Source organism: Ochlerotatus camptorhynchus, unplaced genomic scaffold (assembly GCF_037179485.1).
Source record: "Ochlerotatus camptorhynchus isolate MF236.1 unplaced genomic scaffold, CSIRO-AGI_Acam_v1.1 ptg000639l, whole genome shotgun sequence".
NCBI lineage: Eukaryota > Metazoa > Arthropoda > Insecta > Diptera > Culicidae > Ochlerotatus > Ochlerotatus camptorhynchus.
This window is the reverse complement of record NW_027041118.1, coordinates 2374107-2398511: the sequence shown is the minus strand read 5'-3', so window position 1 is coordinate 2398511 and position 24405 is coordinate 2374107. Positions and strand designations below refer to the sequence as shown.

Below are 24405 nucleotides of genomic sequence, written 5' to 3'. Positions count from 1 at the left end.
ATTAATGATAATTCATTTATGATTTTTTAACGCAAACGTGTCGTTAAAGCACGTATAAACATAACATAAAAACTGTAGGCTACAGTGCTGACACCGCCAATAGTGGCGGCTTCAGCAACCCTCCTTCTTGGCAGAGGATTGTTTATAATGTGTTGTGAGTTCGATTGAGGTTTTATGGTGGTAGTTTTTGCATTAAGAGGAGTGCCATTTTCCCTTTTGAGGTGCTTTTATGTGGTTGAGTGTATTTTATCTTTTCTTTCTTTTCGAAATTTTCCAAAATTTGTTTAACGTTTAATGTTGGTGCTGCCATGGTGATTGTATATGGTGAGTTTGTTCCAGTTAAAAAAAAAAACCGTTTGTTTCCTGGCGGGATGACCTCGATCGCGTGTTCTATATTTTGCGGTTTTAGATAGATCATAAAAAAGCGAAACTGTCGGTAATACATTACGATTTATCTCAAGCCACAATTGTAGAAAATTGAACCTATTTGATCATGACATTGTGATCTTTGAAAACAACGCGAATGAAAAACCTACTGCGTCAGTATCTGTCATGATTACCTGAATTTTGTAAAAAAAAAACGTAAATAGTTACGCTATGTGCAACGAAGAATTCTTCGTTACCTGACAAATCTCAGGTAATCATGACAGCAGTTGGTCTCTTTTCTTCATTTATATTGTTTTCAATAATCAAACGTCATGATTACCTGGGTTTTGTCAAATAAGGTAAATATTTACGTTGTTTGTACCAAAGAGTAGTTACGCTTGATATCACAATATATTCATTACTAAACAGCAAGCTATTTTGAAAAAAAAAACTGACAACACTACTATGACATTTGTGTTTTGATTTTGTTTTCAAGTTTCAATCTTCGCATCACCACTTGAAATCGCGCAAAGTTGTTCAAGTGGCCAAGTCTTTTCGGATGGTGGCCATATTAGTTCATAACTCTCTCACTACGCAGCGCTAGTGTGCACATGATCTTCCTATATAACCTGTATCTCAAAATCCTGGCCATATAGAAAGTTACTGTCTTGAGCAAAGTTGTTCAGGTGATCATGTCCTTTTGTATGGTGTTCATATTAGTTCAGAACTCTCTCACTACGCAGCGCTAGTGTGCATGTGAACTTCCTATATAAAATGTATCTCGGGAACCTGGCCATATAGAACGTTGCTGTCTTCAGCAAAGTTCTTGTTCTTGGATTCAAAATGGCGTCCGGAATGGATTACCAGCCTTTCTACACGTCATCCCTATTGCGTTTCGTGTCCTCACATTGCACAGCAACATCTTATATGGACAAGCTTTCCAAACATAACATATTAAGGAAGTTCATGTGCACGCTAGCGCCACGTAGTGAGATAGTTCTTAAACAATATGACCACCATCCGAAAGGACTTGGTCACCTGAACAACTTTGCTGAAGACAGCAACGTTCTATATGACCAGGTTCTCGAGATACAGTTTATATAGGAAGTTCACATGTACACTTGCGCTGCGTAGTGAGAGAGTTCTGAACTAATATGAACACCATGCAAAAGGACATGATCACCTGAACAACTTTACTGAAGACAGTAACTTTCTATATGGCCAGGATTTTGAGCTACAGGTTATATAGGAAGATCATGTGCACACTAGCGTTGCGTAGTGAGATAGTTATCCGAAATTTCACAACACTATTACACTGTGTAGAAATCTTTGTAATGGAAATTTAATTACAGCCCCCCCCTCCAAATCTACAGCGATTTAGCCTTAAAAAATAAGTAGATTTTTATAATAAAATAACTTCATCGCATCTTTCAGTAAAAAATTTATTGTATGTTCTGAAAAATGATTAACAGAAAAATATATAAAATGTTTTGATTGATTTTCTATTAGTCGACTAGTTGCCAATTGATCCGATGTTTTATAAACAAAATATTCGTTATCTCTTCTCAAATGAATCTTAACATGTATACCTACCATCTAATATCATAATAAGTTACATAGGTTCCTTCTGACCTAGTTAATTGATGTGTAAGTAGTTGCTTGGTACATTCCTTGGAATACTCGAGCGATGCTGTGGAGAACAAAAGTTCAATGAGAATGTCATTGCATTCGCCATGAGTGTTAGTGTAATACTCACAGCATAAGACACAAGCAGAAGAAAAATACCATCGCACTGATCAGATTGAATGCTCCCGGATACCACGCCATGGTTTGCTTATACACGTAGGTATAGATCGGTGCCGAGGCCAGGGGAGTCAGTGATTCAATCGACGTCGTCAGTGCGAAGATTTTCCCAATATCGTTCGGTGGTGCCGTGTTGGCGATTACAGCGCGTCCCATTGGACCGGCAATTCCCTTCATCATCGATACGCCCAGAGCTTTAAAATTCGAAAAGAAATTAATTTTAAGTCACAAATGAAATTAAATTCTCAAGTTCTAGCTTGCTAACCTAGGTACAGATGCCACGGTTCGAAGGCTATCGCTCTGATTCCACTGTCGATGGCGTAGCAGCAAAATCCAATTGCTGCCAGCATACTCTCCGATAGGTTGAAGAGCTTCTTCACACCGTACATAGCCACCAGGTTGCCGATGATCATGAACACTATCACGGTGGCGTCGTAGAAGGAATACTCCTTCACGGTCCAATCGAATCGCTCTCGCAAGAACAGGAAATATACCGTACCGGTGCCCTCTGAAATGGCAAATGACTGCAGTAGCGATAGATTTATTGAAATTATTGACACTTACCCATTGCAAATATGCTCGCTCCGAGCGCCGTAATCACCAACCAGATGATAATGCGGTCAAAGTTTGGCCTTCGTTTGAAACACGTATGGAACAGATCTGCAACCAGTTCGAAGCGGAACACTTCCCGCAGTTTGTTCGTTGAGTTATCCAACTCGTCCGGTTGTATACTCTCCTCAATGTAGAACACAATGTATAAAATTCCCAGGAAAATTGCGCCGGCCGCTATCCCAAACACCGTCATGGCATTGGTCCACCGAAGGATGTAACTACTGCTTAAAACCCCCAGCAAAAGTCCACCGAAGATTGCCGCTTCCAAGACAGTCATTCTAGAAACGTTCAAATGTCAAACTTCGACAATATTTTAATGACTGCACTTTACTCACTTAACCGCCCGGTTCTGTTCGCTGGTCACATCGGTAATATAGCAGAATACCCCCGTTATTAAAGCACAGTTTCCTCCGGACAACGCAGCCGGAATGAAAGCCAGTATGTAGTACCATGGATCTATCTCATACCGACTGGACAGGAAGCATATCAAAGCCACCAGGCTATAGGAGAAGAACGACCCGATGAAGGTGGATAGCAGGACCGGTTTGCGGCCGTACTTGTCGGACCATGGTCCAATGAACATACTGCACAGTGCCGGAATGATGGATTCGATCAAAGATTTCGACATCAGAATGGTGGCCGTATAGGGCTGGACTTGCCGTTCCAGATCTTCGATTTCCTGCGTCTTGTTTTCCGTACCCAGGAGGGCACATTCCGATTCGTTGACTTTGAATGTGACGGTGCAGGCCTGGTAGACGACCTGGTTGGTGAAGACGGCCGCTGAAAATGAATACAGTCGTGGATTTTAAGGGTACGCGATACATCGAGTGATTCTGTTTATTTCGCTTTGAAACGGAATTCCTCTTAGTGCAGAAAATTTAGAGTTTCATTTTTCAATGTTAACGGAATGTATCGGAATTCCGCGGAATTTTGGCTATTTACCTTATCTCTATTTAAAACTATTCTGAAGACGAAGAAGTTCATAGACAATTTTGTCCTCTAAACCTGGTAGAGATGTGACCAATAGAGTGGTTCAAAATATCTCCTCTGGTACAAACATAGAGGTAACTCTAAGACCAGACTCAATTTAAAATCTTTAGTTTCCACCGGTCGGTACAACCATAGAGGTAACTCTAAGACCAGTTGGTCCCGAAGAAACGTGCTCAACTTTTTAGCTCAGCTCTGGTACTATCTTCGGTCAAAAGCTAATCGATACACCCCTCGAAACAGAGGAACATCCACGAGCCCCTCATTTTATCTGTCAAACTTTCATAGCTAATCAAAACAAACATAGTGTAGTACTAGAATTTCTACTGGAATGGGGTACGTTAATCGATTTGCTTGGAACCAATAGGCTAGTCAAGTAGTAAGCCAATTTAAAATCGTTAGTTTCCACCGGTTGGTGCAACGGTCGAAGTCTTTAAATGCATTTAAGTTAAATATGTGTGTTCGAACGCACCATCGGTGCCGGGCTCTACTGCATTTGAATATGCAAAGTAAACAGCTATAACTACCGTTTCGCTCCCCATTATCGTGGTATTATTTATGTTTGTTATTCAATGTTATTATTTACATTTTGTAATGGTTGTTTTGTAATCGATATTAATTGTACTGTGTTAGCTTTCAAGGAAGAAATGCAATATATAGTTTGTACTACCTCCAAGCCGACAGGATGCCTGTCGGAGGCAATAAAAAGTAATATTATAGTCCCGCCAAGTGAAGTTCGTAGTTTATTGTGTGTTCTGAAACGAAATCCTCCACTGCCTTGAAAAGTAGACGTAATATTTAATATGTAATGAAATGTCTAGATTAATCGACCGTCTGGTATTCGGTGCAGTACGGTGTATGAAATCAAGCAAGGAGAGTTCTGTTGAATAGTTTTCTTATGGGGCAATTCCTTATTTTTAAGTTTACTATAAAATGAATATTATGTAACAAGATACATTCTCTATGGAACATGCATTATTATAGGGTGACCAGAAATATACAGGAACAGCTTCTTAATTATACTACTACTTCTTGTTGCGTTTTCCCTGAAATCCTTCTCCATAAACTTAATAAAGCAATAATTTTCCATTATGGGTTTCTGCTGACGAGGGGTCTTTAAATGTCAAAAAATAGCATATATGAATTGTTATGGATCAACTAAGCAATAATTATGGAGCGATTTCTAAATGTGTTGCTAATTGCCACTGGCGTGTTCAGGGTGGGGCAATTGCCCCACCCCTTTTATAAATAAGATTTTTATTTTCACGTTTACAAAATTAGAATATAAAATAACTTGATTTCTTGATAACTTGAGCTGACGGTAAAATAACTTCATTTCATAATACAAGGGCACTGAAAACCTTTTGATGCGTCAATTCCTTTGAGATGGTGCCTGAAAATTGCACCATAAAGGTGCATGAAGGAACAAACTTCTATGAAATTTTTGGTCAAAAAATTGCACCACATACAAAACATGCATACATGCATACAACAAATTTTTAGCGTAATTTTATTTTTCAAGGTGGTTCATGGAGGGTTAAAAGAAGAGGGTACATTTAAGGTTGAAAAACAATTCATCTTGGTGGTGGAAAATCGAAGAAAAAGCTTTTTATTGAACATTTCTGGTGTAAAAATATCATCAAGGTGGTGCATGGAGTGACTAATCAAAATGAATAACTCTGATGGAAAAAAATTGAATCACGCTAAAAATTTGGAGGTGCACATTTAACTGAAAATTTCTGGTGGAAAGTTCGCAACATTGTGGTGAATGTAGAAGCAAGGTTTATTAATTTTTCTGGTGCATAATTTGCATCGTTCTATAGAATGCAAGCTTCATTGGAAATTTATGGTGGAAAATCTTCACCATTCTGGTGCATGAAGAGGCTTGAAATTTGCACCACAAAGGTGCATGATGCAACAAACTTCACTGACAATTTTTGGTGCACCGTTCTGGTGAATGGAGGATCATGCTTTATTGAAATTTTTTGATGAAAAGCTTGCATCGCTCTGATAAATGAAATGAACAGAAAATTTTTGGTACAAGCTTTATTTAAAATTAAGGTTTATTGAAAACTTCTGGTGGAAAAGCTGCATCGATCTGGTAAACGGATTGGCAAGCTTTTTGGAAAAAATGTTGGTCTTAAATTTGCATCCTTCTGCTGAATAGAGAAACAAATTTTAATAATAATTTCTGGTGTAAAATTTGCACCATTCCGATGATTGGAGGGAAGCTGCTTGACTGAAAATTTATGATGAAACATCCGAAAATAGGGGCAAGCTTAATTTGGTGGAATACCTGCAACATTCTGATGATGATGATGGTCCCACCTCTTACCCCTACAAAGGTTTGAGCTGGACGATTTATCTTTAAGATTATTAAAAATGACAATTTAACCAGGTTTGCAAACAAAATCGAACTGGTTACACTTAAATATATAAGTTCCCTCTAGGATTTACAGTTGCTTCACAGCGATATAAATGTGAAAATGCTCAGGCGTCCACCTCTTAGTTCGCCTTTGTGTCCACCTAAAATATTCATAAGTATTACAAGCAATCAAGAGTTAACGAACAATCAACAAAGCATCCTATTACACTAGCAACCCCACAATCTAATGCCATCATAATTTTCAGCGATGTCAGGAATGCTAACGAACCCCCAACATTTGTCAGAAAACTTACTACCGTCGTTATGACAGCTATCCATATAAAATAATCCGCTAGAGATAACTTCGTCAAGATACATAATTTTTCAATTCATAAAAAAACACTGGATAACTGTTCAAAAGACAGTTTTAACGTGTGAAATGCAGTGTCTTTTAAATTATGTAAGTGTTGGTGAACGTTTGATATGCCTAGGCATCGAATTGAAAACATTCAAAGTGACGAACCACCCAGTGGCATTTATTCCTTTATAATATAATGAATTTTGTGAAGCACAAGTCGAGAAATGTGCTGTTCTTATTTCAACCGCGTTTCTAGTATTATATCTATGAAAGTCACTTCCTCTTTCAATTCGATCACACAAATATCGAGGCAGCAAACCTTTAACTACTTTAAAAATAAACACCATAGTCAAATATACAACTCTTTGCTTCACCGACGACCATTGTAAGGTGTCAAGCATCAAAGTTGAGGAAGTGAATCTATTGCATCTCAAAATCAAACGCACTATTTTACCATAGAGGTAACTCTAAGACAAGTAGGTCCCGAAGAAACGTGCTCAACTTTTTGGCTCACCTCTGGTACTATCTTCGGTCCCAAGCTTGTCGAATCACCCCTCGAAACATAGGAAAAACCAATAACCCCTCATTTTATCTGTCAAACTTTCATAGCGAATCAAAACAAACATTGCGTAGTACTAGAATTTCGACAAGAATAGGGTACGTTAATCGATTTGCTTGGGACCAATAGGCTACTCAAGTGGTGAGCCAATTTAAAATCGTTAGTTTCGTATTGATTGTTGATTTTACTCTGCAAGCGCTATAATCTCGATATTTGTGTTGCATTGGCCAGAAATAAAATGGAAGGGCAAAAGTCTAGATGAGGAGAGATGATTGATTTGTATAGCTGTATTTTACTGACAATAGTTAAACCGTTTTTCAGTCGACATAGAATTCCATACTTCTGGGCAATTTTCTTGATGACATTGTCAATGTGAGAGTTGAACTTAAGTTTGTCATCAATAATCACGCCAAGATATTTAATCTCCTGAACGCGATCAATAGTCTCATTATCAATTACAACAGAGACGTTCTCATTTAATCGATTCCGTGAAATTACCATAAATTTAGTTTTACTTGTATTCAATTTCAACTGCTTCAACCATCTAGTTAGAGAACGCAAATCTTCATTTAAGTGTAAAACGGCATAATCTAAATCCTTAGCTGCAATGAATAACACAGTAGCATCTGCAAAAACATTAATGTCGCAAAATCGTAAAAGACGTCGCAAGTCATTAATATACATAATAAATAACAGGGGCCCTAATGCACTTCCCTGGGGCACTCCAAGGTTATTCCCCACGGGACTGGAAACAGAATGGAAAAAGGAAATATTGTGTTAGATTTGCAACAATCTGCTGCAGGGAGGGGCAAGCTAAATGAAAATTCCTGATGTAAAAATTGCACAGTTCTGGTGAATGTAGGAGCAAGCTTATTGAACATTTCTGGTCGAAAAACTACAACGTTTTGGTGAATGAACGGACAACTTAAACTTGACTTCCGAGAAGAAACTCAAGGGCATTGAATTCTGAGGACTGTTCCAAAAGAAAAGATTTCTGGGGATGATTCCGTTATTATTCTGCGAATAATTTCTAGTGAATCCTGTAGATAGTTCCAAGATTATTCCGAAAAGAATACAGAGAGAATCAAATTTTGAATGAAATTCCAAAGGGATGTTGAGGAAAATTTCAAGGGAATTCCGAGGATAATTTCAAGCTCTTTCTGGGAAGAATTTCTGGAGAATACAGAGGAAATTCTTCTGAAACTTTAGGGTAACTTCAGTTCCAAGGTGTTCTGAGAAAAAAACAGTTCTAAAATATTCCGAGAAGAACCTTAAGGATATTCCAGTTCCTAAATATTTTTGGGGAGTATTCAAAAAATTTTTTGCGGATAATTTCTAGTGCAACCTGCAGATAGTTCCAAGATAATTTCGAAAAGAATACCGAAAAAATCAAATTTTGAGTGAAATTCCAAAAGGGATTTTAAGCAAAATTTCAAACGAATTCCGAGGATAGTTGCTAGTGCATTCCGGGAAAAAAAATTGAAACTCTAAAGGAATTTTAAGTTCCAAGGTGTTCTGAAAAAAAATCGTGAGGAGTTCTAAGTATAATTCCAGTGGACTTCTGAAATGGATTTCAAAAGAGATCTTAGGAGAGTTCTTAAAAAAATCCGAGAAGAACCTCATGGATATTGAATTCTCAGGACAGTTCCACAGGATTTCTGGGGAGTATTCCAAGAAAAGTCTTCGAATAATTTCTAGTGAATCCTGCAGATAGTTCTAAGATAATTCCGAAAAGAATACAGAGAAAATTAAATTTTAAGTGAAATTCCAAAGGGAATTTCAGGAAAATTTCTAGGGGGTACCGATAATTTCTAGCTCATTCCGGAAATAATTTCTGGATAATACTGAGGAAATTCTTCTGATACTCTAAGGGAATTTCAGTTTCAAGGTGTTCTGAGTAAAAGTCAAGAAGAGTTCTAAAAATTATTACAGATGACTTCTGAGAATAATTTCAATAGAGCTCATACAGTTCTAAAAATTTCGTAAAGACCCTCAAGGAATTCTGAGGATGGACTTTTTCGCAACTGTATAAAGTTTAAAGACAGCTTTGGATTCCCTTATTGAAAAGTGGGTATTAGTTTGCCATTGAACTTTGGTCTATTATTGTCTTACTAAGAATTCGTCTAAGAATGTTCTCTGAAAATTTCAAGTTATTTGTTACCGTGGTTAAAAAGTTACAGCTTTCAAAGTGTTTTTTATGTTACTTCATACGCGAAGTTAACGATTTTCAGAGTTGGTTGGAAATGCTAACATGAAGCTTTAGTGTGATGATTTATTAGCTATTGAATGTAACAACTCAAGGCGGGAGTAGCCGTCAACAATGCTGATGATGGTACAGCACGCAACAACCACCCTACTGCTTTCTCTCTGAGATGATCACGTTGGTCATGACGAGAGGAGCAACACAATAGTTGGGTAAAGAAGAACTGCATTATAACACACCATCGACTGGAAATGCTCTCGCAAACGTGGGGCTTTAGGTAGTGATGAAAACGTCGCTAGAACTATTCCACAGCCGCAGTCAGTTTATGAGCAACAAGAGGGACGCACATTTTTGCCTGTGGACTTGGAGACATACTTCAAGTCCCCGCGTACATCGTACGGGCTAGGCAAAAATGTGCGTCTATCTTGTAAACTGTCGCTTTAATGGCCCTTCGCTCATTTTCAACTTCTATTCAATTTTCATACTGCCGTACTCTAACGGAACTATCCACCTACCCTCTTCTAAAGATCATTCTCTAGCTAATAAATCATCACACTAAAGCTTCATGTTAGCATTTCCAACCAACTCCGAAGTTACAGCTGTTTATGTGCGTAGCAATAAATTCGGCATTGTCCTTTGTTTCATCTTTAAAACATGTTGAATGTTCGGCATCATTTCGTGTCACCCCGACTGGCGGTACTTTGGGGCACATACTTCGCACACGTTGTAATTCCGTTAACAATCCTGTACTCGCTTGTCAAAATAGATTTTTGCGCTTTTGTTCCAATCTTTACATATTTTTGAAACCTTTTAATGATCCTTGGCATTTAGGTCAAAATTAAAAAAAAAAATAGAATTTAAATTTTTGCTGAAAATGACAAAGTTTAACGAACTTGCAACGGTAATAGTAAAGTGTAACTACAACAGCATATAAGGGCTTACAAAACCTTGAAATAGTCTAAATAAACTGTAACGATGCCTTAAAATAAACAAAAACGTACTGCGCAAAATTTCAGAAAGGTAACTGAATAAAAGATGATACCAGTACCTTGAAGAATATTTTTTTTTTGGTTCATAAGTTTAATCTGTAAAGAAGAGCATGACGCAAAACATTATTACAACGATTCCTACAGGGTTCAGAAATTGGAAGAAAGCGACCGAGTTGCTGGTGATACCCATGTTGGTAATATGGAAGCAATATTGATAATGATGGGATTAAATTGCAAATTCCATTGACTGTCTGAAAGCAGTTTGCAGTGAAGAAGATGAACAACCACCGGAGCAAGAAATAAAAAAAATATAGCTAAATTGAACAGTAGGGAAACAGTGGTGGGTGGACAGCAACATCCACCACGCACTTTGGAGAACTCCCCATATCCAGATTAAATGCACCATAGAAAAAAAATTGCTGTGCACGCTAGTGCTAATTACTTATTCATTATGGAGCATTTTGTAAGGATAAACTTCATTGCTTTCACTTTTTAAGTAAACAAAATCATTCCATGCAAATCCTTTCAGTGCTGCCAGTTGATGATATATCTGCCAAATGTAAACATAGCTTTCTTTATGGCTCAGGATTTGATCAAGTTTATGGAGCGTTTTCGTTTCTATATGGTGAGATCTGATGAATGTATGGAAACTACTAGAGTTCTTCAAACATACACTTTATGGTGCAATTTTAGTTTTAAAAGAAACAACATCGATATAATTGTGGATCACCAGTTCACAAAATATGGAAACGGTTTCGACTATTTATGGAACATTCTCATATTTTTATGGTGTTTGATGGGATTATTTACTGGTGCAATGTTTCACTTGAAGTCATAAAACTTCTTGTTCTACCGGTTCAATTTGAACTACCCATGGAGAATCTTCGATTACATGTGAAGAATGTTGTAAATTTTAATGGTGTATGACTTCATTCCTTATGGAGAACTTTTATTTGTTTTATGGAATATTGTAGTTTTACAATGGTCGAAAAAAAACACAGTGTAGGGCCGCATCATGGCCGAAACATTGGTGCCGTGACCAGAGTAGCGCATGGGAAGCTGTTGGGCGCCATCGTGATTGGATCAGCTTGGCGCCATTTTTCAATTCGGCAACGAGTGAAAATATGCTGAACTAAATATACCGTAAGGACTTGAAAGTATTGATTGACCGAATGTTACACCTTGATCCCAATCCTCATTCATATGATTCTTTATGTAAATTTGGCTGGATCTGGTCAATCACGGAGTAGCAACCTCGAAATTTATGGTTGTCAATCTCAGATCATGCAAATTTTTAGAAATCTTAATCAGAACTGCACATGACATTCAAAAGCACTTCCATCGTTTATTACAGCTTTATGTACGATTTTTTTCCAGTGATTGATTGATGGTTTATAACATTCATACCCCTTTTTACTCTGAATTTGCATTTGGCATATTAGCCATGTCTTCATTTATGAACTGTTATATCTAGTATATCCCGATGATAGCAACAGCCCTATAGTAAACAATTTTAATATCACTTACAGGAAACGTTCCACGCGTAGAACAGTAGTAGAATAGCCGGCTCCAGAATAACATATCGATACTTTCTTTCAAATTTGTTCTGCTCTGGGCTCGGTACCGCAGGCGAGTCTTCGAGATACCCACTCACTTCACCTCCATCCATTGTCACTGTGTCTCGATCGGAAAGGTGTCGTTTGCACCTAACTCGCAAATACTGCACTTATCAGCAACTTTCCCCGCCGATTCTTATCACCATCCTTTGGCTACGGTTCGCGTTGTTCGTTGACTCGATACTTATTGGATTGCTTTCGTTCGAGACGGTTGCAATGCCTTTAATTCCTCGCACTCAATGCTGCTCTGCTCGACTGCAACAGAACCCGGGAAAACTAAAACAGAGAAAATTGATATCAACCACCGAGGACAGATGAAGTGTTATCAATTCCGCATATTTAGCACCAAGATGACAATGCATATGACTCACGGAACGGGGTGCATTAGGAACAAAGAGTCTCTCGTACAATTTTGCTAAAATGCAAACGTCGCATGAATCCTTCCAAGTTTTTTTTATCGACCCTGAATTAAAAAGTGTAACCAAATACCGCGCTGATAAAGAGAAAGTGTAAACATACCCACCTCCACCACAAACTTTACCACCTAACCACGCCTTCGGTATCGCATATGCAAATGACTCAAAACTGCTTCGTATGCAGATGAGCAATTAAAGGTTCACAACTAATCCAAAACTCCGAACACGCACCGAAATCAAAACATCATCACGTTGAGTTTTCGCATCTATCGTTATCAGCTAGTATACGACGCACGGTGTGAGAAAATTCGCCTATCACAACTTTGATTAGAATACCGTCAACAGTGCTGAACTGTGAATATGTAGGTACCTAATAGACTTGGTGAATTAAACGAAAGTATATACGCATCAGACGGTATTCAAAACAAAAACAACACTCTCGGTGAGCAGCAATGACGGGGCTCGATGATTCGGTTTCTGGTGAATGGGTGAGCAGTGAGTCGAAGGCCATGATCGGAATGATGTTTTGATGAAGTCACGAATACAAGAGCATCGGATTATTCTAATGTACTGCCGTCCATCCACACACACACAAGTAATGCGGAAGGTTTGAAAGTGTTGCAAGTGGTTGCTTAGTATTGCTGATTGCATCTGGGACTGCCCCAAAAATGCAAAAAGTGTGATAAAAGTACACGTTTCCGTCAAATTGTGTCGGTATCTCCGGGGCATTTATTGCTTGCATCATAAGGAATAAGTACACCGAAGGCACCAAGACGATTAGACGGAAACCCTCACTTTTATCACACTTTTTAATAAGCGAAAACGCGCTAATTAGTCCAGTTTGGTGTGAAATGCGCAATATTAATTACCAAGCAACAAGAAATGCCAAAGCGGATTAGTTTTAACACCCTTCAGCTGAGTCAGTCAAGTATTGTGGAGATAAGAGCAGATTACTCTAAAACGATGAAAGTGGTGTTGGGTTTAAGCGAAGACAACGCTATGAGACAGGTACAATCGCGTCATCTGCAGCTGAAAGGTAAATACTTCGAATGAATTTGATAGCAAAGATTTCATCCTCGAAGATATGATGTCTTCGGTTTAAGGCATCACATGCTTTTTTAATGCTTCTCCTTAAAATGGAATTAGTTTGATGGAGACGCACGGTTATCAGAAAAAAAAAGTTTTTTGTTTAAGATTTTGACATGTGCACTGGAGACATGTTTTTTTTAAAACTCTTTATTTGTTCCAAAATTAAATCAATTTACAGTCATTTTTTAACCTAGTAGCTTACAAACTTTATTTGTTATTATATTATCTAAGTGTGTCTGCTTACATTGTTTTTGCCTTAGCAGTTCAGTATTTAAACAAGTTTTTTTTATAGATACCTGAGTGTCAGTATCACTATTGTATTTTCAATCTAAAAACTTCAAATAAATCTTTTTTAATTATAGACTGAATTGAACGATGCAATTGAAGATTGCAACGATTTTTGCTAGAAATTGTGAATTATTTTATCGGACATTTCTTCAAAGGCTCAACATTAGAAATTCATCCCAAGTAAAACAGAAAATATGTTTTCGAATATGAATAAAAAGTTATGTAGTAACAATGTTTTCCAAAAACAATCTTCCTGCATCTGATTTTCTGAAATAAGTGGACGAGAGTGAGAACAGGTTCGATTTTTTTTTTGATTTCCTTGTTTGGACGACAGTAAAAGTCATTTTTTTAAACACGAGCAAACATGCTACAATTATACAACAAAATATACTTTTGGTTGCATCGCCAACTTGAGGTCAACCTCGGAAACTATTTGCATATCAAGCGAAACCGTAGTCGGGTTTTGTCGCGAAGTGTTATGGTTATGAGATGCTCGATGACCCTGGAGGGATCGTTTTTGCTTACTGAGCAGAAAATCATGGGTTTAATCCCAAGCTCTCCGTCATGACTCTTAAAATTCATGATCACTAAACAAAATTAATATTTTCTTTCGATAGTCGGCTATCGAGAGATTAAATGAACAACAAATAAACAATACATACTTTTGGTTGCATCGCCAACTTGAGGTGAATCCTAACCGAATACCCTACCCAACCCTCCAACTCCGTAGCACTTATGAGGGTGTCGCTAAGTCGGTGGTCTCTCGTTAAGAAAGTACTACATCAACATTACCTTCCCTATCCCTAGTTATGGTAAAGATGGGCGTGGCCGGGAATAGCGACAGTCATGCTTCTGTTACTCTTGTTTAGATTGGAACCAATGTTTACTCCGCAGTATTATTCCTGAAAGTAGTTTAACTGAGGATTCAGAAGAGACGTGAGTGTCGCTAGTATCCAATCTACGAAGTATATCATAGCAACGCTAACGCTTGAAATAACAACTTCCACTATTGCCTGTAACTGCAAATGAACAAAATGGGAAGATTTATTCTAAACATTTAAAACCTAGTTGCCTTCCTATGCGAACCACCTCCCATCCTTTTGTTCCCACGCGATCAGCCTAAAAGTAATATTTGCCTCTAATTCCTTAATATGTTACCTTTCTACATTTTCCATCCTAAGTAACACTTTTGCATGGTAAAATGCTTCATTCCGAGTTTCCTATCTAAAGTATACATAGTTTAGGGTGAATACTTCCATCACGGCCACCTGACTCCATCCCAACGCACCCTGTCATGGTAAATGGTATTCCCAAATGCCACAAACCAAAACACAAAAGTCACACAGCCATAACGAAAGTATTTTTTATCGTTTTACGGTTTTTTTTTTTTATTGGGTATCAAGCTGAAGCTGCGTGACAGCTTAGTTTTCATGAATTGACCCATTTGAATAAATTTTGCTTCTATCTTTGACAATACAGCAGAAGGACTAGCCTATGTTGGCCGCTTGAACACTGGATTCCGTATGTATTGTTTCAAGATAGTTATAGAAAAAATGCTGTGACGTGTGCGCGTAGATACATCCGCGTAGTAAACCGATTGAATAAGTAAATCCGTTTCGAACGAAATATCTAAATTATGTAAGTTACGAAAACCGCGTGAATTCCGAAAGCCGTGCGAGACAACCGAAGCGAGAAAAAAAGGCTTATTATCATTTAAAGAGTGCCACCAAAATAAATGTGATAGCCTATGTTGGCAAGTTGATTAATTTTGGTTTCCTCCCTAGATATTCTACTTATTTACTATTGAGCTTTGTATCAAACTAGTTAATTTAAAGAACGTGTCAATCATTTCAAGATTTCGCGACGGAACCGATGAAATTCTATACTACATAAGCTCAAAAGCGTTTGACAAGCTCTACCGAATTGCGTATCACTTCTGCGTAAGCTCCGTAGACATAGGCATGTTGAATCCGACAGTCGGCAAAGGTTTAACCTGTACCAACACCGCTTAAGGAACGACCTCGAGTCAGTAAAACCGCTTAGAGCTTAACATCTCAATTACGTAAGATACGAAAATCGCGCAAATTGTGAACGCCACGCGAAACAACCGTAGAGAAAAAAACAGCTTATTATCACTTAAAGAGTGCCACCAAAATAAATGTGATAGCCTATGTTGGCAAGTTGATTAATTTTGGTTTCCTCCCTAAATATTCTACTTATTTTACTGTTGAGCTTTGATTCAATTTAGTTATTTTACCGCACGTATTAATCATTTCAAGATTTCGCAACCGGACCGATCAAATTCTATACTACTGAAGCTAAAAAAAAAAACGTTTGGTGAGCTCTACTGCATTGCGAATCACTTCTGCGTAAGCTCCGTAGACATAGGTACGTTGATTCCGAGATCCGCGAAAAGTTAAACATGCATCAATACCACATAAGGAAAGATCGATTTTACGTATGGTTTAGTTCATAGATTAGCATTGACTGCTGTTTAAAAATGTAAATACTTGAACACTAAGAAATAAGTTGACTCAAATGCTTTAACCGCATATATAAGAGATTTCGCGTTTTGAGAGAATAATATAGTAATCGAGTACAACAAACGCAGGGGAATACAATACCTCCAAAAGTTTAAAAGCTATTAATTGTCACATACCTCTACTTTTACTTATTTCCTAAACTATTCCTCTCCTTGTTTCTGCTTAATGCTATTGGTCTGCCTGCGTTTTATTTTTAAAGTTCAAGACTAAATAAGAAGATTTATTCTACAACTTTAAAGGTTAGTTGCCTCCCTAAGCGGACCCCCAGCATCCTAATTCTTTTGTTAATCTACTTAATGTCATTAGACTTTCTGAAGTTTCTTATTTAAGTTCATTTGATGATTATGATATCTCATTAGTCTATAATAAATTATTAAAAGCTCTAATTCACCTAATCAATCTAACCCATGCTTTATTAAGTACCTGCACTTGTTTCAAGAACTTTTGATTTTGACCTATAAGTGACACCTTCAAGTGACTAAAATGCTTCACTTTGAAGTTAGTTTTCTAGCTGATTTTTAAATTATATATGGTATATGCTCCAACTATGCTCACACGCTTCCACTATGTCGCACCACAAAAATACGTATGGGTATGTCACAATAGAAGCACGCCAGAGTGGAAATCCCGAGCCATAGTTCAAACACTTATCCCAAATAAAAATGAAGCACATATAAGATTAGTTACAATACCATGTACAAAAATGATGTTTAACATTGTTTCCTGACTAATACTTCAATGAAAACAACAATGAAAGCTTGTCACGCAAATAGAAGAAGCACCGTTGGGCACTTTCTGAAATATTTCAATAGTATAATTCCCTTGCCAACCCAAATAAATCTATCTGCGTAAAAATAAATAAAATAAGAGTGATTTGAGGCAAAGCCCGCCAGTATCACACCCAACGTCAGTGCCTATACGTAAGCGTACTACGACGCGGCTCTCAATTAAAGGAGTAACAAGTGTGATCCCAACTAACAATTTTCGCAATGTAAACGCTTTACTCATTTCATTTATACAGCCTCAAGCTGTATTCAAATGTTATACGATATGAGGAAACCTTTACGCAACCTCTATACAAGCAAATCTGGCGAACTTAGTCAGCTACTTCTAGTTGTTGTGACGGTTGAAACAAGCTCTTATTGCATATCTATTTACGCTTCTATACAGCTGTTATCCTGCTGTTTAGTTGTGTGTGAACTTGTAAGGTGCTTACTCAACCTTTACCCGATTATGCAATAATCACGCTTTTTTTTGTTGGAGGAATTGATTGAGTTTATTTTGCTGCGAATATCAAATTATTCGAAATTAGTTATAAGCACACCACCAAATTATTTACCCTGCACCGGAACCTGGAATCAAACTCGAGACGACCGTATTGATTGGCAAACCTTGATACTACCATCTTCGCTACGCCAACACGTTGAACAGACGTAAACAAATAACATGACTTTCTACAATAATACCGTTGAGTAGAGGCACATGAATCACTTTTCTCGACTAGTTACTTCAGCTTTGTAAAGGAGCAGAGTAAAAGCTGTCGAACTGCACACGTCAAAAAATAAACCTAGTTGACTGTAAAAATGCTTCCAAAGTATCACTAACACAGTTAATTAGCTGAGTACAGGTTGTTTAGTTGTTGAAAAAGCACTTTTGATGTTTATGTTATTCAACAACAGTGGTTGGTTGTGTAGAAGCCAGCAAATGAGTAATATATTCACTTTGTTAGCTTTGTTTTGCAGCTACAAGTTGAAAGTTGATTAGTGTGTGTATAGAAGTGACATTGGCTGATGTTATTCAGTGCGACTGACAAATTGAATAATGGTTGTGAGAAAGTTGAGAAAACGCTCTCCAAAACTACTTTCTGCTTGTAGCTGTATCTGCAGCTTTGTTTCAGCTACTTTACAGCACAATGCTGGAAAAGTTGGCTTATAAAGCTGAAAATGTTAGTTGAGATACTATCACTGCTAGGCTAGATCTTTGGTTCTCCCATGCAGTGGTTTATCAGAGAGGGGAAGTTTAGTAATCCCTATTGCCTGCCCATGACGCCATTCTATCGCGGCAAGAGCCAGCAACGCCGACCATAAACCTACCGTCTCCACCAACAGCAAGGTGCAAAAACTAGCCAAGGGGAGGGAAAGTATTCACCCTTTTACCACAGAGAACAGACGTTGAGGCTCAAACAAAATTTCTCTAAAAACTTGTGTAAAAATTCCTATTTGACTTAAGCACCAGTAACGGCGACTTCCCCACTTAAAAACCCTCTTTGACGACATGATGGCGCTGGCGTTGCAAAACTTACACTAGACACTAAGTGCTGGTAGCACCAAGTGGCAATTTTTAACAGTTAATTTATCGATACTAGCGCCAAATGGGTCGAAAGTGATAAATTTATAGAGGAAATCAGAAGATACTAGCGCTACGTAACGGCGACGTTTCCACTTAACTTTACACAAGTTTCTGACCGAACTTGAACGTCTGTTCTCTGTGCTTTTACGGAATTTAAAAGAGAAAGTCAACGGGAGTTTTAAGCATTGCAATTTAAGAAGCTAAAGGGAATTGTGAGGAGAATTTCAGGTGAATTTTATGGATAATCTTAAGGAGAAGTTGTTGAGTGAAATCCAAAAAAAAAAGGGTTATGCTGACTAGAATTCCTCTATAATAATAATAAGAATTATATTTCTAAAGAAAATGATGGGAGAATTTTGGTGAATGAGAATACCAAGATAGTTCTGAGTAAATTTCCAGGGAAATTCTAAGGAACATTCGACAATAGTTATTTAGACGAGAGTTCGTAGGAGAGTTTTAAAACAAATTTCGTAGAGTATTCCTATGCAATTCATAGCAAAAAGAGAAAAAGTTAACGAGAATTTAGTAGAGAGTTTCGGTGATAATTCCGGAATTAATTACAAAATTTATTAGAAATGCGAAAATAATTTGTAAATACATCCTACAGTATTGTGTGGCCCTAAAATAAAGCTATGTTCATTGCGAAATCTTTGAAAACGGGTATTAAATTCGAAATATGTCTCAACTAAGAGACTGACATATCAAGAAAACTTTAGCATACAAACATGTCAGAGAAAAAAAATCATTTTGCTGAACAATCAAGATTGCAAAAATAATCTGGGTTATATTGACCCCAAGATACAGACAAAGGGTTAATGGAATACCAGAGTGATAGATGAACTTCATAAAGAAAATTCATAGATGATTGTACGGAAATTCCTAAAATAAGTTCTGTAAAAAGTTCCGAAGTAGTTTATTGTTTTTGTTTTTCTTTAAATATATTTGACAGCAATTGTACAGACTGAACACACTTAACATTAGACAAAGGACAACACCCAACACCCAGTAGACCAGTAGGGACATTTTCGGGTTGCGAAAAGTTACACCGGCTGGAACGGGAATCGAACCCTCACTTCGTGGCACTCAGAATACGCCTGAACGACGGGTGACACCGCTAACCACGAAGTCCATGCATTTTTTAGTTGACAAATTTTCAGAATCACTGATACAGAGAAAATAAAAATTTGAATGATTAATAAGATTCCGAATCGTCTGGTTATTCTCCATTGTTCATACTTAAAGGGTGATACGGTCAAAATTTGGTCAATATCAACTTGACGTATTTCTTTCAATTTTGCATTTAAAAAACCTGAACACCCCTCATTTTGAAGGTGTGTGTGTGTAGAATGTTGCTCCTATTTTGATTTTGGAATTCACTCTTCAGTTGTCAAAATGCCGTCCAAGCAAGAAGAGCAGCGTATCAAAATTTTGCTCGCGCATCGCGAAAATCCGAGCTACTCGCACGCAAAGTTGGCAAAATCGCTAAAAGTTGCCAAATCAACCGTTACAAATGTAATTAAACTGTTTGGGGAACGTTTGTCGACAGCCAGGAAGTCTGGATCGAGGGGAAATCGAAAACCGGAAGCCGCTGAGACGACAAAGAGAGTTGCCGGTAGTTTCAAGCGAAACCCTAACCTCTCTCTCCGAGATGCCGCAAATAAGCTGGGTGTATCGTCTACAACCGTGCATCGAGCCAAAAAACGAGCCGGACTATCGACTTACAAGAAGGTAGTGACTCCAAATCGCGATGATAAACAAAATACGACGGCCAAAGCGCGATCCCGGAGGCTGTACACGACGATGCTGACGAAGTTTGACTGCGTGGTAATGGACGACGAAACCTACGTCGAAGCCGACTACAAGCAGCTTCCGGGACAGGAGTTTTATACGGCAAAAGGAAGGGGAAAGGTAGCAGATGTTTTCAAGCACATGAAACTGTCAAAGTTCGCAAATAAATATCTGGTTTGGCAAGCCATCTGTACCTGTGGCTTGAAACGCAGCATTCTCATAGCTTCCGAGACTGTCAACCAAGAAATTAACGTGAAAGAGTGTTTGAATAAACGTCTGCTACCTTTCCTGAAGAAACACGGTTGTTCCGTACTGTTTTGGCCGGATTTGGCATCTTGCCATTACGGTAAAAAAGCCATGGAGTGGTACGCCGCCAACAACGTGCAGGTGGTTCCCAAGGACAAGAACCCTCCCAACACGCCAGAGCTCCGCCCAATTGAGAAATACTGGGCTATTGTCAAGCGGAACCTAAAGAAGACCAAAAAAACTGCTAAGGGCGAGCAGCAGTTCAAGGCAAACTGGCTTTCTGCGGCGAAGAAGGTGGACAAGGTGGCTCTACAAAATCTGATGGCAGGGGTCAAGCGTAAGGCCCGGCAATTCGGATTTGGAAAAGCGGAAGCCTAACTGAATATTTTTCCTGAATTTTATACTAATTGAACTTGAAAAAGAAATTTAATTTGATTTTTTAAATAAACGAATTCACCGATTTACAAGCGTTTTCCCTTGACCAAATTTTGACCGTATCACCCTTTAGAAGAGTTTTCAAGATCTCAGAATGAGATTCATTTTTCTGGTGATTTCTGGAGCATGAATTCAAAATTGAAAATTTAAAGAATCATTCAAAATGCCGGATGATTTATCATTGCTAATTCAATATAAACCAAATATCTGAGACATCGAAACATTTTATGATAGTTACAATCAGCGTTGCCAGGTTGCCAGATTTATCTGACATAGCCAGAGAAATTTAAGCTCTGTCAGACAGATTTTTTGAGAAATCTGGCAGCTTCCTATGTTAATTTGCTGTGCCAGATTTTTGCCAGACATTTTTTCGGGTTTAGCCAGATTTTTTCAAAATAAGCCTGGCACCTCTGGTTACAATCCACAATTTATCAAAATTTTGGATTCCAACAAAAACTCGATACTCTCGAATATTGCGAGGGGCACGCAATACAAAGAACCGGTGCGTTGAAGTTAAAATGCAATCAAAAGTACTTGAGGTAATTAATGTGTTTTGAAGTAGTACTGACGGTAATTAAAATTATATTATTTAATAGTATTGAAAATGTAATTTATGTATTTTAATTACGAAATTTCAACTGTAATTAATGGAGTTAAAAAGTAGTTAATGTTCTTCAGTGTAATTAATGTAATTAAAGCAGTAGTTAATGGAATTCATTTAATTACAGCCGTTGTCTGCGTTGGAGTTAAAGGTTATTGCGTGCCCCTAGGAATATTGACATTTTTAGATAGCTGAGATTTTAAACAAATTGTGATTCTCCGAACCAAGTAAAAATTAATGATATAGCTTGGATACCAGTTCTAACGACATTTCGCGCATATTAACAGGGTTCATTTTTTATTTGAACTTATAGTAAACTGTTTTTTTTTTTTATTCTGCGTTCTGTTTCGGGTCGTTCCATTTCACTTTACTCCATTCCATGCGCTAAATGACGTTTGAGAAAATTTTGATTTGTGCGGCGTGCGGGTTCAAACTAAAAAGTTTTCAGATTAAGAACGGTTAGATTACCGGGTTCCACGGTATTATAATCTCCCTTTGTATGACGGGTGAAGCCACCTTTGGTTTAGGAAATAACCTTTCCAACGGTACAAAAACACTTGTTAAAAGATAAATAGAATCCGAGATAAATTATTCTAAAAAAAACGTCGGGTTGATTTTCAAATTGGTTCTCGAAAATTACAAATGTTTAGATCACTGGTTTAGTATTAAAATAATTGGATATTATTAGTAAAAGCGATTTATTTGGAATATTGGCTTGGCCATAGTTTCTGCTGAGAAAAGGATATTCCTAAACTTTAGAACAAAGTAGGCTGTGCTGGAAACGGTCGTGTTTATTTTTGCTGTCAAGATTTTTTCTCATGATTCCTCGCTCTGAAGTGTTTTTAATGAAAAACAGTCCCCAGTTAAGTGGATTGTAACCTGAAATGTTAGTTTATGTGGAACGTTCCACTAGTGAACTGCAATCGAGCTGTACATTCCACGTACCATCCGAGTCGTTACGGGACCAACCGTTATGGATCAGGTAAAGCCTGGACTTTTCCAAGATCTCTTCCATCCCGACAATCTCATTTGTGGAAAATATTACGTTGCGGACAATGCCGCCCTGAGAACCCTTTCACATCGGGGAGCAGCCGACCAACGGAAACATGGATGACATCCGGAGAGAGGCAGAAGAACCCAACAACTAACAAGTCTTTTTCATGTTCTACTCGTTCGATGGCGGTACCGGAAATGGAAAGCCTTGGTTTGAGAAAAGTTTCCAGTTTATCAACGATTTCTCGCGGTTTGAATTCCACGTGATGTTGACGGACAAGTTGCATCGATTGGGTAGGATTTTCAAACACATGCTTGAGCCTTGCTGGGAAAAGATATTAAGATCTAAACCAGGCCGTTATTGTACAAAATCGTAACAGATAGAACTCGGGCGTAACTGTACGGAAAAAGTAATAAATATATTACAATTTAATGTATGCTTGATCCGGTTTTTAAAACAACCGGACCGTTAATCAAATCCAGAGACCACCAGCATGGTCTTGCTTTGTAGCTGCGCCTTTACCGACTGAGCGAAGGGAAGGATGATGACATGAAACCAATTGACGAAAACTCGCACTTTTATCACACTTTCAAATAAGTGAAAACGCGCTTATCAGTCCAGTTTGGTGTGAAATGTGCAATATATCAAAGCGGCCAGTGTGCATCATTTAAGGGGCAAGATGATTCAGAAACACCGATATCCAATAAATGAATGTAACGTAATGTCATTTATAAATTATCATCAGAATCATCCCTATGTCCTTCATAATCCTAACCGAGAAAAGAAGTCGATCTGGAAACAAGTTTAACGATTTCTATAGAAAACTAAATCTACCTCTCTCAATCACAATGGAGCAAAACATTTGTTCAAAATCATATATAAAAAGAAACCAATTTACAATTAATCAACATTCTACCTGTCAAGTGAGTGTAGCGTGTTCTTTTAAACAACACTTTAACACAACACATCCACAACTGTGAATGAGTATGCGCACAAACTTTTTCTTCTCTTCCTCTGTTCGATACCCTTCGTATGCCGTCTAGCTATAGTCACTGTATTCGTAGTCTGGCAGCGTCAATAACAGGACAGGAGCCAATTGAGCATGGCATTTTCTGTTTGGATCAATGTGGTGGAAGTATTGTGATCGTGTCGATAACTAACTCGAGCAATCAGGAAATCATTTTTGGTGGCATCCCTAATAAAATGGTTATATTGCTTAACGACGTATTCAGGATATCATCCAAACCATTTGTGGAACAGTTCTCTCATTTGGGTTACCGTTCGGGTATGGTATTTATTTATTAGGGATCAATGTGCTCGTGAATGTACTGATTTTTCGTTTTTACGGGAAGCATAGACGTGGATAATGTGTTGACGGAAAACAATGCTTCTGGATGATTCTTTTTGTAGTGATAAAATATTGTGTAGACTTATATTCAAATAATTTTGTCATACCATAACATGTTCATATCGTATTCTGCATACAATTTTGGTTGGTTTCAGTCCTAGGCACAATCGCAATTTGGCCAAAGCTATACGTTGAAAAGTGTTAGTTGATCGATATTTTGTTCCATATATTTCGTATAAAATTTGTTTTAAAACATTGATTTGTGATAGTGCTCAGACACAACAATTATTATTTATTTCGCGTGAATTAAAAAAAGATTTTAATTGCATAAATCTAAGTTGCCAGTTTGCTGGATTTTGTATCCGCCGGACTATAAATATAGTTGCTATTAATACGTAGACGAATAATACGTCTACCATCTCTCTGACTTCACTAAAACAGTAATTTAGT

At 37.8% G+C, this 24405-nt stretch overlaps 1 protein-coding gene across 1 annotated transcript; it reads right to left on the bottom strand.

Moving 5' to 3' along the window:
• Positions 1 to 1899: 1899 nt before the first annotated feature.
• Positions 1900 to 12657, bottom strand: LOC135714353 (probable peptidoglycan muropeptide transporter SLC46). The gene is made up of 7 exons (XM_065237697.1): positions 12382 to 12657; positions 11770 to 12134; positions 3117 to 3561; positions 2734 to 3059; positions 2435 to 2677; positions 2123 to 2363; positions 1900 to 2056 (listed from the first exon to the last, which is right to left on the bottom strand). Exons 2-7 carry the CDS (start codon positions 11909 to 11911, stop codon positions 1999 to 2001), a joined length of 1455 nt encoding a protein of 484 aa, XP_065093769.1. The 5' UTR covers positions 11912 to 12134; positions 12382 to 12657; the 3' UTR covers positions 1900 to 1998.
• Between the last annotated feature and the right edge of the window lie 11748 nt (positions 12658 to 24405).

Coding starts and splice junctions, on each gene's coding strand:
- LOC135714353 (XM_065237697.1), bottom strand. CDS start 11,911: ATGGATGGAGGTGAAGTGAGTGGGTATCTCGAAGACTCGCCTGCGGTA. Junction 2,678..2,733: donor AGCGAGCATATTTGCAATGG/GTAAGTGTCAAT, acceptor TTGCCATTTCAG/AGGGCACCGGTACGGTATAT. Junction 2,057..2,122: donor TTCTGCTTGTGTCTTATGCT/GTGAGTATTACA, acceptor TGTTCTCCACAG/CATCGCTCGAGTATTCCAAG.